This window comes from Odocoileus virginianus, chromosome 2 (genome assembly GCF_023699985.2).
Source record: "Odocoileus virginianus isolate 20LAN1187 ecotype Illinois chromosome 2, Ovbor_1.2, whole genome shotgun sequence".
Classification (NCBI taxonomy): domain Eukaryota; kingdom Metazoa; phylum Chordata; class Mammalia; order Artiodactyla; family Cervidae; genus Odocoileus; species Odocoileus virginianus.
This window is the reverse complement of record NC_069675.1, coordinates 28,786,570-28,804,071: the sequence shown is the minus strand read 5'-3', so window position 1 is coordinate 28,804,071 and position 17,502 is coordinate 28,786,570. Positions and strand designations below refer to the sequence as shown.

General features: G+C 35.0%; 1 protein-coding gene across 2 annotated transcripts in view; it reads left to right on the top strand.

Annotated features, from left to right (window-relative positions):
- FBXO11 (F-box protein 11) overlaps positions 1-17,502 on the top strand; it is a 109,793-nt gene that overhangs the window by 90,863 nt on the left and 1,428 nt on the right. For both annotated transcript variants that reach the window (XM_020903694.2, XM_020903693.2), the window contains exons 12-22: positions 7,283-7,500; positions 9,220-9,305; positions 10,158-10,252; positions 11,220-11,342; positions 11,427-11,512; positions 12,233-12,309; positions 12,406-12,549; positions 15,174-15,284; positions 16,332-16,439; positions 16,734-16,842; positions 17,398-17,496. In XM_020903694.2, the coding sequence (XP_020759353.2) occupies positions 7,283-7,500; positions 9,220-9,305; positions 10,158-10,252; positions 11,220-11,342; positions 11,427-11,512; positions 12,233-12,309; positions 12,406-12,549; positions 15,174-15,284; positions 16,332-16,439; positions 16,734-16,842; positions 17,398-17,496 (1,256 nt within the window). The remainder of the gene's footprint in view (positions 1-7,282; positions 7,501-9,219; positions 9,306-10,157; positions 10,253-11,219; positions 11,343-11,426; positions 11,513-12,232; positions 12,310-12,405; positions 12,550-15,173; positions 15,285-16,331; positions 16,440-16,733; positions 16,843-17,397; positions 17,497-17,502) is intronic.

The following is a 17,502-nucleotide window of genomic DNA, read 5'->3' as shown; positions in this document are numbered from 1 at the left end:
AGTAGGAAAGAGGGGAGATTTGGGGGGGGGTCTCAGCAAAAGTATGGAGGTTGTCAAAACATAAGAGTCTTCAGAGAATTCATCCTGCCTGGTTTCAAAGCATAGCTTTGTGTAACCTTCAGCTCTTAACTTCTCAGAGCCTTGGACATGCACTAGCTCATTTATACAACACACATGGATTGGGTTTTGTGGTTGATGGCAATGGTGGTCCTAATTCTTCACCCCTTCCTGTGGGCACACTCTTTGCTACATAATTTTGCAGTGTCCTCTCACTTTGCCCTGGGCTCAGCCACGCAACTTGGCTTTGGTCAATTGGATGTTAGCAAACAGGATGCAGTCCAGAGGCTTGAAGTGGGTATGTACCTCTGTCTTCACCATGAGAACATGCCCAGGGTAGCCCATTGGAAGATGAAAGATATGTGAAGCAGATTCACATTACAGAAGCCAGCCTAGATCAGCCTATGGCCAGCTGGTCCCCAGCAAAACTCAGGAGAATCACCTAGCCAACTTTCTGGTCAGCTGGTTTACCCCTAGATGTCTGAGAACAAAATCCTTTTTTTGGTATAAGCTGAGCTTTGGGGCTTTTGTTGTGCAGAATTATTGAGTCAGTGCAGCTACCATTACATGCCAGCCACTCTGCAAGCACTGACTACAAAGTTATATAAGAGGATGATAATGCCTATCATGAAAGACCTTTGATGATTAAATAATAGAATACATATAAAGTGCTTATCTATTAATAAATGCTTTCTGCTTTTTAAAAGAGTCTTAAGAATCTACCCCCTCTTAGAGGCCTGTGTTGGTAATATTTTTTTTTTCCCTAATTTTTTCTTTTTTTTTCTAACTGTACCTTACCTGCGGTGTGCAGAATCTTAGTTCCCCAACCAGAGATCAAATCCCTGCCCCCTGCATTGGGAGAGTGTCTTAACCGCGTGGACCATAAGGGAAGCCCTAGCAATAATTCTTAAATGGAATTCTAAATGGAACTCATATTTTTGTAATGAAACTATACTGTGCTAGTATTTCTTTGCCTGTGTTGCCTTTAGACTTTGCCCCAGAGTTACATATACAGTTTCAAGTATCATATTTATGCATGCCCCTGGTCTCGTTCATAGATGATTTGAGGTACCAGAATAACTTTAACCTGAGTAAATTTCCTCATTTTTAAAATACCTAATACTGATGGTCACTTATTAAAATTCATTATAATAATATACTCTACACAGTCCCAGTACAGTTTACATTTTATAGATTCAGGTTTATAAATTTTTAAAAAACAAATCTTAGGCAATCCTACAGATAGAAATCTCATCAATCCTTAATGGAAATATATAAATTATATAGACTTATAAGGAAAAGATGGTAATAAAGCATGTCTTGGGCCTCTCTCATCTGTTTTAGTATTGTGATACAATCCTTTAAAATCCTTTGGTAGAATGTTCTTTATTATTAAGGTGTTTTTTGTGTTGGTTTCCATGATTGGTAGGATATCACTAAGGTTAACCTTTTTAAAATTTGACTTTTTTCATAGAACTTCAGAGAACATCAGAGTAAATATTTAAATTAGTTTCTGTACTGTTCTCTGAAATTGTCTTTCCTCTTCCTTGTCTATGACCAGCTTAAAATTTAAACTCCTATATTGGCAAGAATGAATGGTGAAAGAATTTCTGCTATTTTTTTAATATTAAACTAATGTTTTAAAATATTACATGCCCTGTATAAAAGACATCCCTAGAATTTCAAAGGTTATGGTTCTAGAGTTTGTCATAATGAACTGCATGTTTAAACTTTTGAAAAATTATAAAAGGTACTTTATATTTCAGACCTCTGTACTCCATCATTTGTATCCTTATTTTTCTTTAGAGCTTTACAACATTTATATTCCTACAGTTATTTATTAACCTTCAGTCCTTTTATCATAGTTTTTCCATTCCTGATTTTATTTTGATTCATTCTTGATATGGCTATTCTGTCATCTAGCCATTTTGATTCTGTTTATTTTTAAAAGGAAGGCTTATAGCTTGAATTCTTCCCACTTGAGAATGTCTACCCGTTAACCTTTTAGTTTTGCTGAGTTTATAGTTTTTATTTTCTTTTGCTCAGAATTGTGTAGTTGATTTTATATTTCTAGAATTGAGTGTGACTGAGAAATCTGAGATAATTCTGGGTTTTTTGTTTTTTCCTTTCTGATGGAGATTTGCTTTTCTACTTCAGTTATCCATGTGATGTTTTTGTTGTATGTTAATAGTTTTTTGGTTTTTTTTTTTTATACCACTTTTCTGTTTCATATGTTCCTTTCTTTAGAAACTTGGTTATCTTCTCTGTTACTTATGTTGTTCTATATTACTTCCTTCTTTTCCTTTGTGCTATGCTGTGGTAAGTTGCTTCAGTCATGTGTGACTCTTGGCAGTCCCATGGACTGTAGCTACCAGGCTCCTCTGTCCATGGGATTCCCCAGGCAAGAATACTGGAGTAGATTGCAGTGCCCTCCTCCAGGGGACCTTCCCGACCCAGGGATCAAACCCACATCTGTACGTCTCCTGCTTTAGCAGGCCGGTTCTTTACCACCAGCACCACCTGGGATTCTGTGTAATTTCCTCAAATCTGTGTCTTTTACTCTGTCTACATATCTTTATCTCTTTTTCTATTGTGTTTCCAGTATGGTTTTTATCTCTGATTTTTTTTAATGTGCTTTGTTTTATGGAATCCTTCTTGCATATATAATACTGGAGATAGTATTGTAATGAATTTCCCATGACTCCACCCTCCACATTCAAACTTTCAGTTCATGGTCAGTTTTATTTCATCTGTACTTCCTCATACATTGCTTATTCTCTTCTTTATTCCAAATTATTTTGAAGCAAATCTCAGATATCATCATCTCATCTGTAAACATTTCAGCATGTATCTTTCTTTTAAAGGTAGGATTCCTTCTTTTTCTTTTACATAACCACAGTGCCATTCTCACTCCTAAAAATAATTTTTCTGTCAACATCTACAGTTACCCAATTCTTTGTGGTATTTGTTTTTAATATTCAGTCTGTTGCAGAGTGTTATTTTCATAAAGTAAAATTAAAATATAGCAGTAGCAAATTGCTATAAAATTTTCAAGATATGTATTCTGAGTTTATGAATTTAGCTCATGATAGATTAACAGTAGACAAAAACTATGTTGAGGTATGGTTTTCCTCTCCTCCTTTTTACTTTGGATAGTCCTCTTTAGATAAGAAATGCAAGTTTTGGATAATAGAAGTTGTATATTAGTGTTTCTTCAAATTTTCTTGTGCCTAAATTACTTCTATGAAAATATTACTGTAGGATTATTTCCTTCCTCTCCTGTGTTCTGTTCATGACACTAGATGTCACTACTTATCATTGGTTATGCTTGCTTATTAGAACAGTTACTTGGGGAAACATACCTTGCTAAAGGTGTATAGTAACATCTGCTAGCTCTCACCTTAGTCTTCCTTATTCATATATCACAGTATTAGGCGGGTGTTTGATATAGTTTGGGATTGTAGACATTTATTTCAATGAAGATAACATATTTTTCTCTCTTTATTCATTCCTTTTTTATCAGAAGAGTTTAAGAGAAACTCTTTAATGCCTTTCATTCTGTCATCTTTAATAAAGACTATTTCAATTAAAAAATTTTTAGTGAAAAAATATTTACTCCTTTTATTTTGATATCAGTGTTAATTTTTTTAGATTGGTAGAATGATCATTTTTAAGAACTTATATATTAGAGATTTAGGAATGCTTGTGCTGAAAAGTTAACAAGCTTTTGTTTTAAAATATTAGAAGAAGCTGTTAGCAATCTGGTATCTTCTGGTAGGGAAATAAATCATTTTATGATAAGGAGTAGTCTGGTAAAATGTCCTTGCCCTTGGAGTTTTGTATTTATATTAGAGCTTTCATGGTTTGCATCTTAAAAGGCAAAGTAGAATTATGTTTTCTACTTACAGTCCATTACACCATTTTGCACTAAAGGCATTTCTTAACAAAATAGATGCATTTCATTAAAATGTATTTTAAAGCAAAATTGCACTAACTGAATCCTTCAACTCATAACAATAGATTGGTTTTCTATGGTATTATAAAACTATATGTCAATCAAGTGTTGCCCTTTCTGACTGTAATAAAATCACAGTTGTAGCAATGGAGGAGGTTCTGAGAACATAAAGGAAAAAGATTTTTCTTTTCAAAAACTTTTTGCTGCTTTTTTTTCTTGAAAGTTATCTTAAAAGATACAGATTACAACTCCCATCTTTGATAGAACTAGGGGACATTTTTAACCTCTAAATTACAGTATGATAAAATAACCATCTGCCTATGATCATGGTAACCAGTTCAGATTAGAGCAGGTTCTAAAAATTGCTTATATTCAGGAAGAACCTAATGTGAATACAGATACATTAAGAAGTGATTGGGGGGGCCTCCCTGGTGGTCCAGTAGTTAGGAATCCACCTGCCAATGTAGGGGACACCGGTTCCATCCCTAATCCAGGAGGATCCCACATGCCTTGGGGCAGCTAAGCCCATGTGCCACAACTACTGAGCTCACACTCCAGAGCCTGCGAGCTGCAACCACAGAAGCCCACAGGCTGTAGAACCTGTGCTCTGTCATGGGAAAAGGCACTGCAATAAGAAAGCCCGCATGCTGCAGTAGAGAGTAGCCCCTGCTCACCGCAACCTGAGAAAGCCCACACCTCAACAAAGACCCAGGCACAGCCAAAAATTAAAAAAAAGAAGTGATTAGAAATTCCCTGGCAGTCAACTGGTTTGTATTCCAGGCTTTCACTGACAAGTGCATGGATTCTATCCCTGGTCTCCCGACAGGGAGTCCCTGTAAGCTGTGCCTTGCAGCCACCAAAAAAAAAAAAAGTGATTTAAACAACTAGTAGCAAGTTTAGGTTAGAATTACCTGGACATGTATGCAAAAGAGAACAAGATAATTGTAGGAGAGCAAAAATCTCATCTTTCTTGATAGGAGATCGTAATACTAAAAACATAATACTAAAACTTCAAACTCAAGATAAGGCAGTACAAATTTTCACTTAAAAATATGAAAATAGGTCAAAAGAATTGAAAATGGGGACCTCTGGACAAGGGAGAATGAAGAAAGGGACTGCTGTTTGCCTTAGTAAACTTGTGGGTCCTAGTTGACTCTCCTAAGTGTGCAAAATCAAAACCTAAAAAAAAGAAGTAATTCCCTGGTGGGCTAGTGGATAGAACTCTGCACTTTCACAGCTGATGACTTGGGTTCAGTCCTTGGTCAGGGACCTAAGATCCAGTAACATGTATGGTGTCGCCAAAAAAGCAACTGTGCATTTGAAAATTTTCTAGTAGATGTATTGTAGCAAAGTATACTTGCAGTACTACAGGTTGTACTAGCACAGCCCGAACATGACAGTGGCCTGTTACTGGGATCTTCATAGAAGCCCAGTAAATAGCATACCTTTTCTTGCCGCATTCTGAGCAAATTAAGAAATCAAAGCTATGAAGTAGCATAAGGAGGTTGAAATATCAACTTCATTTCTCTTAAAGGTTAAATTGGAGGATACAACTTAGAATGAGAACTAAATAGGTCTGTTTAACTGAACCCCAGAATAAAATGGACTTACCTGCTTAGTCACAGTCAATGTTCCTGGAATAGTAAAGAAGGTATACTCCCCTAAGGGCAGCTCACTTCTGTGAGAAAAAGGGTGAAGCTGAATTGAGCATACTCAGTTTATTCTTTCCCAAGTTTACCATTCAGGGTATATCATTCAACTCGTGACAGAGAGAGAGAGACAAGTTGAGCTTCCTTCTCAATGATGAAAACATCAAAATGTTGAATTGTTCCAATCTGACATTAATCTCTTTCAGTTTAATCTCTTTTACAATTTTTGTTACTTTGATGCTCAGTTTTGCCATAATAGTCTGTATACACCTGGTGTCGATCCATTTTTAGTTGGTATAAATCAAAGAAGAAAAAATTTTTTCATATATTAAGGAGCTATTTTTTGATGCAGTCCCCCAATTTTTTTTTAAAAGAGTAAGTTTTTAACCTGTATGTTAACAGGTAAGTTATAAGTGATTTGTACTTTATTTGTGGGAAATGAAACCTGAAAATTACTTCTAAATGTTCTCCTGAGAGAGACATTTCCTTAAGAGTTGAATATGTAGTATATTAGAATGCTCAGAATTACATCCTGTTTGAACCTCTACTAGATTTGGCAAAAAGTTTATCAAGTCACGTTTGAGTGCTTACCATGTGTAAAATCTTAAATAGATGCTCCAGAAGTTAGTAAAAGAGGCACCCTTTCTCTTCAAGAGCTTATAATCAGGTAAAAATGGATATAACAATTAAGCACAAGATAGTGCATGGAAGTAGCATAAGAAAATACTTAGTGCTAAAGGGAATTTAATTAGAGGGGAACATATGGAATTTTTGAAGGGAGGTAGACAAGGAGTATGAAGTGGCTTCCAGGAGTGCTGTCATTTTACTGTCTCATTTTTTCCTCTAACATTTAGTCTGACTGGGTCTTAGAATTTAAGATATCAGTATTACAGTAACGTTTATTATCTTTAGAAAATAAGTAAAATATATCCATTGTAGAAAGCTTAAGAAATGTAGAGAAGCATAAAGAATACAGTAAGTATGCATAATACCACTACTCATTTAATGACACACTCATATTCTTGTTTTATCCTTCAGGTGGTTTTTTTTTTCCAAATAAAATTGACATCATATTGAATGTATATTATCTTAAAGTATCGTGTATACTGTTCTTTTCACTAAACATGATAGCATGTATAACATGAGCCTAGGTCTTCACAACATTTTGAGTCAGTTCTCTATTACTGTGCTAAGATGAACATTATTTTGTCTTTTGCTGTAGTCTCTGATTATGTCCTTTGGTCAACTTTTTAACAGTTGATTTTTTGAGACATTTTTAAGGTTATGATAGTGTATTTTCTCTAATACTTAAATAAACCTTTTGTTGAAGAATATATATTCTTGGTGATAGTATTTATTTGTGTTTATTGAATAAGTCTTTCCCTATTTTTCTTTCCTGGCTTTGAATATACTCACATTAATTAAAGGATTTAATTAATTCAAATTAAATTGAAATGCTTAAATTAAAACATTTAAATGTTTATATATCTGTCTCTGTCTCATTCTTAACTCTTGAACATTTCTAATACTTAATTTGGAGGTATACATTTAAAAGGGTTTTTAATGTCATTTCTGTTTGAAAAGTAGCCTTACCTTCAGGCTTAATTTCTGTATTTTCCAGGGTTACTTTGAAAGCTGCAACATACACAGAAACCGGATAGCAGGCTTTGAAGTAAAAGCTTACGCTAACCCCACAGTGGTTCGATGTGAAATTCATCATGGGCAGACTGGGGGAATATATGTTCACGAAAAAGGAAGAGGACAATTCATAGAGAATAAAATCTATGCAAACAACTTTGCAGGTGTATGGATTACCTCAAATAGTGACCCAACAATAAGGTATTTATATATAATTATGGAAGACAATTATATTTTCACTTTATGTTTTGTGTTATAAGAAGAGTTAAGATAGTTAGCTTTAACTATTTTTCCTAGACACCTGATTACTATAAAATAGATTTACCTAATAAAAGTCTGTGCATCTGAATGAACATAGCTATTGCATTTATTTTATGGTGTTCTATTTTTTATTAGTGATCTAATCCACATAACCTATTTTTTATGAAAAACTGCAAATGCTGTGATTTTCATTTTAAATTCATCAAACTGTATTCTAGATGAGTAAATAGGGCTCTGATCTTCTCTTGGAATCTGAATGATCTGTCTTGTCCTTTTTTTTTTCTGAGATCGGATAGTTAGGTTATTAATTATCTCTTAAGATATTTGGACAAAGAGACCAAGAATAACAAGAGTCAAAACTTTAAACTGTCAGTTCCTGACACTCCCTCTGGCCACAGCAAGAAAACAAACATCCAGTCTTTTTTATTATTATTTATTTTTGGCTGTGCTGGACGTTGGTGTACGTGGATTTTTCTCTGGTGGCAGAGTGTGGAATCTACTCTCTAGTTGCAGTGTGTGGGCTTCTCATTGCAGTGGCTCCTCTTATTTCAGAGCAGAAGCTCTAGAGCATGGGCTTAGTAGTTGTGGCACATGGGCTTAGTTGCCCCACTGCTTGTGGAATCTTCCATTGTCCCCTGCATTGGGAAGTGGATTTTTAACCACTGGACCACCAGGGGAATCCACAGAACCAGTCTTATAGTCACTGGCTAAGACTGTAAGACAGAGCTGTTATAATGAAATCAATGACCATGAATTATTTCTGTAAAATTGTTTTCCACTGGCTTTATGAAAGTTGATTATGTGATTTCCATCTTAATTACTATTCAACAAATGCTTATATATGGGCTAAGAAAAGTTCTTTTAAATGGATTAGCTCCATTTTTTTTTTTAATTTTTGTAAATTTTAGTAAGTTTTGTTTTTGTTTCCTTTGACCTCGCATCTTGTGGGATCCTAGTTCTCTGACCAGAGATCAGACCTGGGCCCTCTGAAGTGGAAGTGCAGTGTCCTAACCACTGGGCTGTCTGGGAGTTTCCTGAATTAGTGCTTTTGAGGGGAATTTTTAAGAATGCTAATTCATGGAGAAGACAATGGCAACCCACTCCAGTACTCTTGCCTGGAAAATCCCATGGATGGAGGAACCTGGTAGGCTGCAGTCCATGGGGTTGCACAGAGTCGGACACGACTGAAGTGACTTAGCAGCAACAGCAGCATATTCCCAACATCACAATTCTCCCCCTTCTTACTGTTCTCAGAAACACAAGGAGTAATCTGATCCAGGACCAGGACCACCTTTCCAAATGACTGTATTTATAAAGACTTTTGGAGCTGCACTGAAACATCTGTTATAGTTAAACCAACCTGGTTTTTTTTTTCTTAATAAATTGAGTTCCCAAGTACCTTATTGAAGATCTTTCAGAAAGCTCAAAAAAAAAAAAAAAAGAATGCTAATTCATCTCAAATACTGGATGGCTTTTCCAAAGCTCTAAGTCTTAGAATTGAAGGGAAATCATCTAGTTCCTCATTTCTATTTAGAAAGCTAAAACTCATAGAAGTTAAATAATTTCCTAAGGTCGCATGAACATGGCTGGGCTTTTAATAAAACAAGCAAGTCTTTCTGAATAGATTCTTTTTTGTGTTCTTTCCTCATATGATTATAGGGGGAATTCTATATTTAATGGAAATCAAGGTGGAGTTTACATCTTCGGTGATGGACGAGGCCTTATCGAAGGAAATGACATTTATGGTAAATGTATTTTGTTCTGTAAAATTTTAGAGCCTGGCCTGTGTTCCTGTCATTAGTAAATGGACCATTTTGAAACCTTCTGAACAGGAGAACTGATCTAGGTTCTTTAAATCCTCAATAAAGATTATTCTGTGACATTTATTTACTTAACAAACATTTACTGAGTATCTACTATGTATTAGGCACTATTCTACATACTAGAAATGAAAATAAAACTAAGACCCTATTCTCACAGAGTTTCTGCAGTTCCCTTAGATTCACTCCATTGTTTAGCAATTTCTGTGGTAGTTTAATACACTTCGGTACTAATTAGAAAGGGAAAATACTTACTCATTAAAACTTTTGAGGTATTAATTCAGCAAACAATTATTAGGTATCTCTGTGCTAGACACTGATATGTTCCTGGGTGTCCTCTTTTGCTAATACTTACTGGATAACACACATAATTTTACTCATTGCTAGCTACTTTTTTGAGTACCTTACTTGAATTAAGTCATACAATATTTACATCCACCCTGTGAAGTAGGCACTGTTAAATATCCCCCACTTACTGGTCAGGAAACAAAGATACAAAGAGGTTTAAGCAACTACTCAAAGTCACACAGGACATAAATCAATTTCCTGGGAGTCAGAACTTAACAGCCTGGCTCCAGCATCTCTGGTCTTAACCACTATACTTAGATTGCCTGCAGTCCTTCTGCATCTTCTTACACTCCTAGTTCCCTTAGTTTTGTCTTGAAATGTTCATGGATCATAAGTATCTTTCTGAATATGACATATTTCACAGAATTGCGCTCTACTACGTTCCATTAGGCTCCATATGTTGATACTGTAACTTTTATTTTTAAATAGGCAATGCGTTAGCAGGAATTCAGATTAGGACAAACAGTTGTCCAATTGTTCGACATAACAAAATTCATGATGGCCAGCATGGTGGAATTTATGTGGTAAGTTTATTAAATACAGTTCTAGAACTTCATGAATCAAAGTCGGGGTAGAAAGAAGAGTACAAAATTATGTCTACCTTTAAATAGGCCATATTCAGCTTTTTCTCTCTCACAGTGTATGAATGACTTAATTTTTCATGTGTAGCGCTCAGTATAATTTTGTCAACTGACTAAATTTAAGCATAGGAGATATACCTTTTTATTGAAATATCTAATTATAATGGCAGTATGGGCTGAACGCCTAACAACAAATGGTTGGCAGTCTGAGTTATATTTGTTACTCTAGAATTTGGCCAGTGTGATTACTGTATGAGTCTCTTGAGATTTTCCAGAAGTATTAATTAAAATCATAATGTCACTGAGTATTACTAATACTAGACTTGAATATTTTTATCTTCTGAAAAAGCCAGACATTTGACATGATGTTGAAACATAATTAAACATCTTACAAAATTTAAAAACCTATGTATTAGTGTATTAGTCCTGTGTCTTCTGTCATCATAGTATCTGACACTGTTATTCAAGTAAGAAAATGTAGAGAATTTCAGAAAGGTCCTTGCGTGATACCAGGTGTGAGTCAAATTTTTATTCATAGTTCTAGAAATGTTCATGTCTTAAATCTTCTACTAAAAAATTTTAGTAACTTGAACCTTGTTTTGAACCATTAATAGGTTGAAATGATTATTAACTTCCTAAGTGAGAGAACTATAGTTTGTTTTGTATCTTAGAATGAAATAAGAAAATCCAATGCTACTATTCTTACCGTAATAGATTTTAAAATACACAAAGGACAGCATAAAACCTTTGAGCTTAAACTCAGGTAAAGACTAGGTAAGAGAATGTTACCTACCAGTTGGCTTTTTTTTTTTTTTTTTTTTTTGGTCATAATTTTTCTCAAAAGGTAGACTATACTGCAAATTATTTGGCTTATACAAGATACATATTATAGTCAATAACTTTTATTTAGCATGAGAAAGGACAAGGCGTAATAGAAGAGAATGAAGTTTATAGTAATACTCTGGCCGGAGTCTGGGTGACAACTGGCAGCACTCCAGTACTGAGAAGAAACAGGATACACAGTGGCAAGCAGGTGAGGTTATATTTGACTTAGTATGGGAAATTATTGTTTTATAAACACATTTTTTAATTTGAAAACAACTTTTATTAATTTTAGGTTGGTGTTTATTTTTATGACAATGGACATGGAGTACTAGAGGACAATGATATTTATAATCATATGTATTCAGGGGTTCAGATAAGGTAAATGTTTTCACATTTGGCTTTCTTCGGGGAGGGAATTGTGAGTGTGTAGGATAAATAGAAGAAATTACATAGTTATTAAAGGCTCAATCTTTATTTCTCCTTTTGTATATGTGTTCATATTCTATCATACTCTTGGCTTAAAATGTGAGCCTTTAAGTTTTGGCTGAACGGCACTATGCCATGAGAGCTCGTGTCCACTGTTGTGTCATCCGGCATGACAGTCCTTACCAGCTGACGGTGTCCTCTGTCATACTTGGAGAGGGGAGAGCTATGTAATACCTGTAAGGTACCTACATGTCGTAGGCTCTTATTAAATGGGAGCTTCTATTTTATGCCCATTCTGCAAAATTAATAGGTTTTAAGTCCTTCTTTCTTGTATTTTACCAGTTTTTGGAATTGCAGTAGTCCTGATCAAATTTTATTTTACATATGAGGGGAGCATGTAATAATAAATGTTACTTAATCTAACCTCCTCAGTTTAGTTTACATATCAGCAGACTCTATGGTAATAATCTATAGCTAAGTCTGTTCTGTGGGAAAATAGAATTACACACAATTAAGCCCGTTTCCTCACTGACAGACTTCTCAAAGTGTCTTGAAGGTGATGTTTAATTATGTCATTAATTCTTACAGTGATTATTATGGGTTTTCTTACTGTTAACATGGGATGTGGGAGCAAAAGCAATGAGATGGCATTACTTTCTATTCTATCCATAGGACTGGAAGCAACCCCAAAATTAGGCGCAACAAAATCTGGGGAGGACAGAATGGTGGAATTCTAGTTTATAATTCTGGTATGTTTAATCTTTTACCTTTTTTTTTTTTTCCAGTGATACTGTCTTTAGAAATATACTTTCTAAATAACATAACCTAAATTTTTCCACTTATAGGTCTAGGCTGTATAGAAGACAATGAAATATTTGACAATGCAATGGCTGGAGTCTGGATTAAGACAGACAGTAATCCTACACTAAGAAGAAATAAAATCCATGATGGAAGAGATGGTGGCATCTGTATATTTAATGGGGGTCGAGGTATTGTTGTTAACTTTGCATTAGTTAAAAACCCAGTTTTCCATTATTCTTCCATATCTGTAATGATCAATGACACTGCCAATTAATGTCACTGTGAGGGAATCACGGTCTTTCCTTATTAAATCTTGAGATGGCTTAGGAGGTTAGTGCTTAGAGTTAAAGGAGACATGTTCGCAGAATTTTTCTTCTGTTAACAGCTGCCTTGAGTGTGCCGCTTGTTAGTACGGCTTCTAAAGGTGGCAGAGTTTGTTTACACCCTCCCTCTGGACCTTTTACTATCCAGAATAGTGATATGATTATAATAAACTTTATAGTCAAGTTATAGAACTAGGTTTGAAGAATTAATTGGTCTTAAATATATAAAAATGTCTGTAGTCAGTAAGTATTGCTTATTTGTACCTGTTCACAACCATCTTTGTTGGAGAATTTAATTAATGAAGCCAAGATGTGCTTAGTTTGGTATCCATAAAGGTCAAATCAACTTTGCATTGAGGCTCACAGTCCCTGCCTCTTGCCAGTTCATTTTGTTCATAGAGACTATTGAATGCAAATTATCACCATTCCTGAAATATCGATAACCCAACATTATATATACCTTGTATAGAAGGTTAGCTAGTAATACTCTAACATAACAAGACAACAATTTACTGCTACCACCAAGCAGCATGATTCCAATAATGACATAGACTCTCAAGAAGCTTATAATCTAGTAGTTCAGTAAATGACATAATCCTCTGATAGGATTCTTTATAAGATACAATGAGGAAACACAGTACAGAATTGTTGGTTTTATTTGTAAGGTGTTGGAGTAAAATCACTCTTGAGCTTAGTCTTAAAAAAATGAGTATTTACTGGTAAGATGAGGGGTTAGGGGTTTGAAGGCCATTCTGGTATAGAAAGTATAGTTATTTCACTCTTTCATTTATTCTAGTATATACTTGCTAATTGAACATATCTGTGCCTAACACTGTGATACAGATACTGAAGATAAAATGGTGAATGTAAAACAGTACTACATCCAGAAAGTTTGTAGTCTAATGGAGTGGCACATTGTAAGCAACAGTCTAAGAGGAAACAGTGGTTTAGTAAGGCAAGAGACTCTGAAAGTTGAGGGTGGAAAGGGGGCAGGGCCCAAATCATTAAAGGCTTTGTTTTTATACATGCAGTGTAATGAAAAGGATTTGTATGTATGTAGTAGTTTGGACTAGACCTTAGCAATAGTACTTGAGGAGCCTATAGTGGCCATCTACAAGATTAGCAGTAGGGTCTTGGAATAATCAGGCCTCTTCTGTGGCTCAGTGGTATAAAGAAGCCACCTACAGTGCAAGAGTTGTAGGAGACGTGTGTTTGATCCCGGAGTCAAGAAGATCCCCTGGAGGGGAGGGCATGGCAACCCACTCCAGTATTCTTGCCTGGAGAATCCCATGGACAGGGCTACAGTCCATGGGATCATAGAGTCGGACACAACTGAAGTGACTTAGCACGCAGGCACTCATGCACTTGGAATAGCCTTTTCTAGGGGGAAAGGAATTTACAGGTTAATACTTAACAATTACAGATAGGTCAGATGTGTACAGAAATAAAAGCATTTCATGTCTTCAGGGAGCAGAGAAACACTAGTACATAACTAAATATGATTCACTGTACATAAGTAGGTTTTATAGCAGTAATGTTAATACTTATTTAGTACTGTGTACTTGTACATGTATTAGCTAATCCTCATAATAACCCTATTGTGGTAGGTGCTATTATGCTTATTTTACTGATAAGGAAATTTAGATAAAGAAAAGTAATTTGCCCAGAGTTTGGATGTGGTTAAGTGGTTAAGTCAGTGTTTGAAGGTATGAAGTCTGATTCCTCAGTCTACTCTTAATCATTGTTATCATCCCAGAAGAGAGAATAATTAATTTGATAGAGGAAAACCAAAAACCTCCCAGAGGAAGTGACATTAAAAAGAAAGACTATGGGAAGACACTACAGAAAGAGGAAATAATATAAATCAAAGGCAGTAGGGATAAAAATGTATAGCATATTCTAAGTGTAGGTAATATAGTGAAACGAGGCGTAGGTTGGGGGAATATTTTGAAAGACTGTAAACAGCAAGTTAAATTTTAAACTTTACTCGGTAAGTTTTTTATACTGATAAAGGGATATGATAAGAGTTGTAGGAAACTAGGGAAACAACAGCAGAAGAGAGACCAAAGTAAAGAAACTGATCAAGGAATGCTGATAGTGGCCAGAAAGAATTGGGGCTTGAACCTAAAGCATGGAGAATGCAAAGATCCTAAAAATATTTCAAAGGAATTAATTCAGCAGTGTTGAGTAAGAATCAACTTTATGCTTTGTGCCTGGGCACTGGGGATGCAGTGGTTAAGCTATACATGGTCCTTGCAACCATGGGACTTCCAGTTTATGGGTTAGAATGGTTATCCGCTAATTTTAAAATTTTTGGTTAAATTCTACTTTAAATATTTGTTAATTACTAAACTTTCTTTTCAGTTGAAAAATTAGTTCTATGAATTTTACAGTCAATAAGAAACTAAAAGAAAACCTAAATACCACCAAAAAGACAGTAAAATTTGCTATATGGATTAGCCTTAACCTGGGGAAATTTTTCATTATAGGTCTCCTTGAAGAAAATGATATTTTTAGGAATGCTCAAGCAGGTGTTCTAATCAGCACTAATAGTCATCCAGTCTTGAGGAAAAACAGAATATTTGATGGATTTGCTGCAGGTTTGTATTTTCTTTTGTTACCTGTAGCTTGTTTGCTGTACATTAAACTGATTCTTGGTATATCATCTCTTCTTAATAACTGAAGGTGTGCAGTGTGCTGCAGAATTCGGCCAAATGCTTGTTTGCAATTGCTTTTAAGAGCACCTAATCCAAGTTTTGGATTCAGTCCACAGGGTTGCAGAGTTGGACATGACTTAGTGACTGAGCTCACACAATCCAAGTTTTGGATTCTTCTACTCTAAGCCAAACTTACAATATTGTTCTTGTAGTTCAGTAGTAATTAAGAATCATTAATTGGATAGAGTAAATACTGGCTACCGTTAGGAATAAATTAAGATAAAATGCAAGCCCTCATGCACCCAACCTGGGCTGGTGATCCTGGTGCACTGGGAAGACCCAGAGGGATCGGGTGGAGAGGGAGGTGGGAGGGGGGACCGGGATGGGGAATACATGTAAATCCATGGCTAATTCATTTCAATGTATGACAAAAACTACTGTAATGATGTAAAGTAATTAGCCTCCAACTAATAAAAATATATGGAAAAAAAAAATGCAAGCCCTCTGGCCTCACAATGTTTTTTTAAAGACACTGGTAAGTAAAATTCAAGTATTATGCATATAGTCAACTCTTTGCCAGTAAAGACAATTTCTCTTAATTCCAAATAAACATCTAGCTCCTGCCTATGCATATTTCTGGGCCCTGTCGTCTTAGTTGGAGAGAAATTTTAAAATACTTTCATTATCAATAAAGTATTATTCCTTCCTTATTTTTTCATTTATTTTTATTAGTTGGAGGCTAATTACTTTACAATATTGTAGTGGTTTTTGCCATACATTGACATGAATCAGCCTTTAGCAGGGATAGAGAACTAAGTGATTCAAATAAGCTTCCATTTTTTCTTTAGATGTTAGGAATTAATATACAGTTTACTACATTTAACATACTTTTTATATAAAAGAACTAGTTTACTACATTTGCTATATTTCAGGTTTATTTTAAGAAACTATATAAAGTGATGCATCTGCTGTTTGTAAATTTTGCTTCAGGTATTGAAATTACAAATCATGCAACTGCAACACTAGAAGGCAATCAAATTTTTAACAACCGATTTGGAGGCTTATTTTTAGCATCTGGTGTTAATGTGACAATGAAAGGTACGTTGGAATCTTGTATTCTGCCTATATAAGTGCACTAAATATGCCATGAGAAGATAATCAGAAGCCACTGCTATTCAATAATTCTTCTGTCACTGTACAGTAGTTAACCAGCAACTCAAGAGATGTATTTTGAAAGAGTTTTGTTTCAACTTATTCTAAATAGTTGGGAGTACCTTGTACAAGGAAAACTTTTTTTTTTTTTTTTTACTTCATTGATGAGCCTCTTTTAAAGCTTTTAAAAACTCTATCTTAAGTCTTTATACTATAGAATATTATTCTTTTTCATTACAGATAACAAAATAATGAACAATCAAGACGCCATAGAAAAGGCTGTTAGTAGAGGCCAATGTTTATATAAAATATCAAGTTATACCAGCTATCCCATGCATGATTTCTACAGGTATATTTCTCAGTTATCTTAAAAAAGGAGAGGTACTAAGGTTTTCTTTCCTAAACTGACAAGAACTCAACATTTTTAGCTTTCCCTTAAGTGTATGAGCTAAAAGAAAGTAAACTGGGTACTTGCTAATAGAATGTAACTGAAAATTATCAGCTGTCCACATTAAGTTCTGTGATCGTCTTGGAGGATCCTGTGTTTGAGACCATAAAATGTGGGAAAATGTAGTACTGTAGTAAGTGTAGATACCACTGAAAATGCAAAACATTTATATTGTTTTCCTAGACTGTCATTAAGCGTTCCTTGTATCCTAGCTACCAAGAGTGGTTTTAATTCCCCTCTCCACTGTATTGATTAAATAAAGGTAGCTACTTGTTTTCCTTGGGAGACACAAAATAGGAAATTGTTAAATTCCATTGAAGTCCCTTTTCAGAACCAGACTAGAACCACAAAAATTTTGGTCCTCTTAAAAGCCAAAGGTCATAGGGTAATATATAACAGATTGAAGTATTCTGAATAAGATGATAGAGGAAAGTAACATAAGCTTTTGTTTTTTAGATGTCACACTTGTAACACCACAGATCGAAACGCCATATGTGTGAACTGCATTAAGAAGTGCCATCAGGGACATGATGTAGAATTTATTAGACATGATAGGTATGT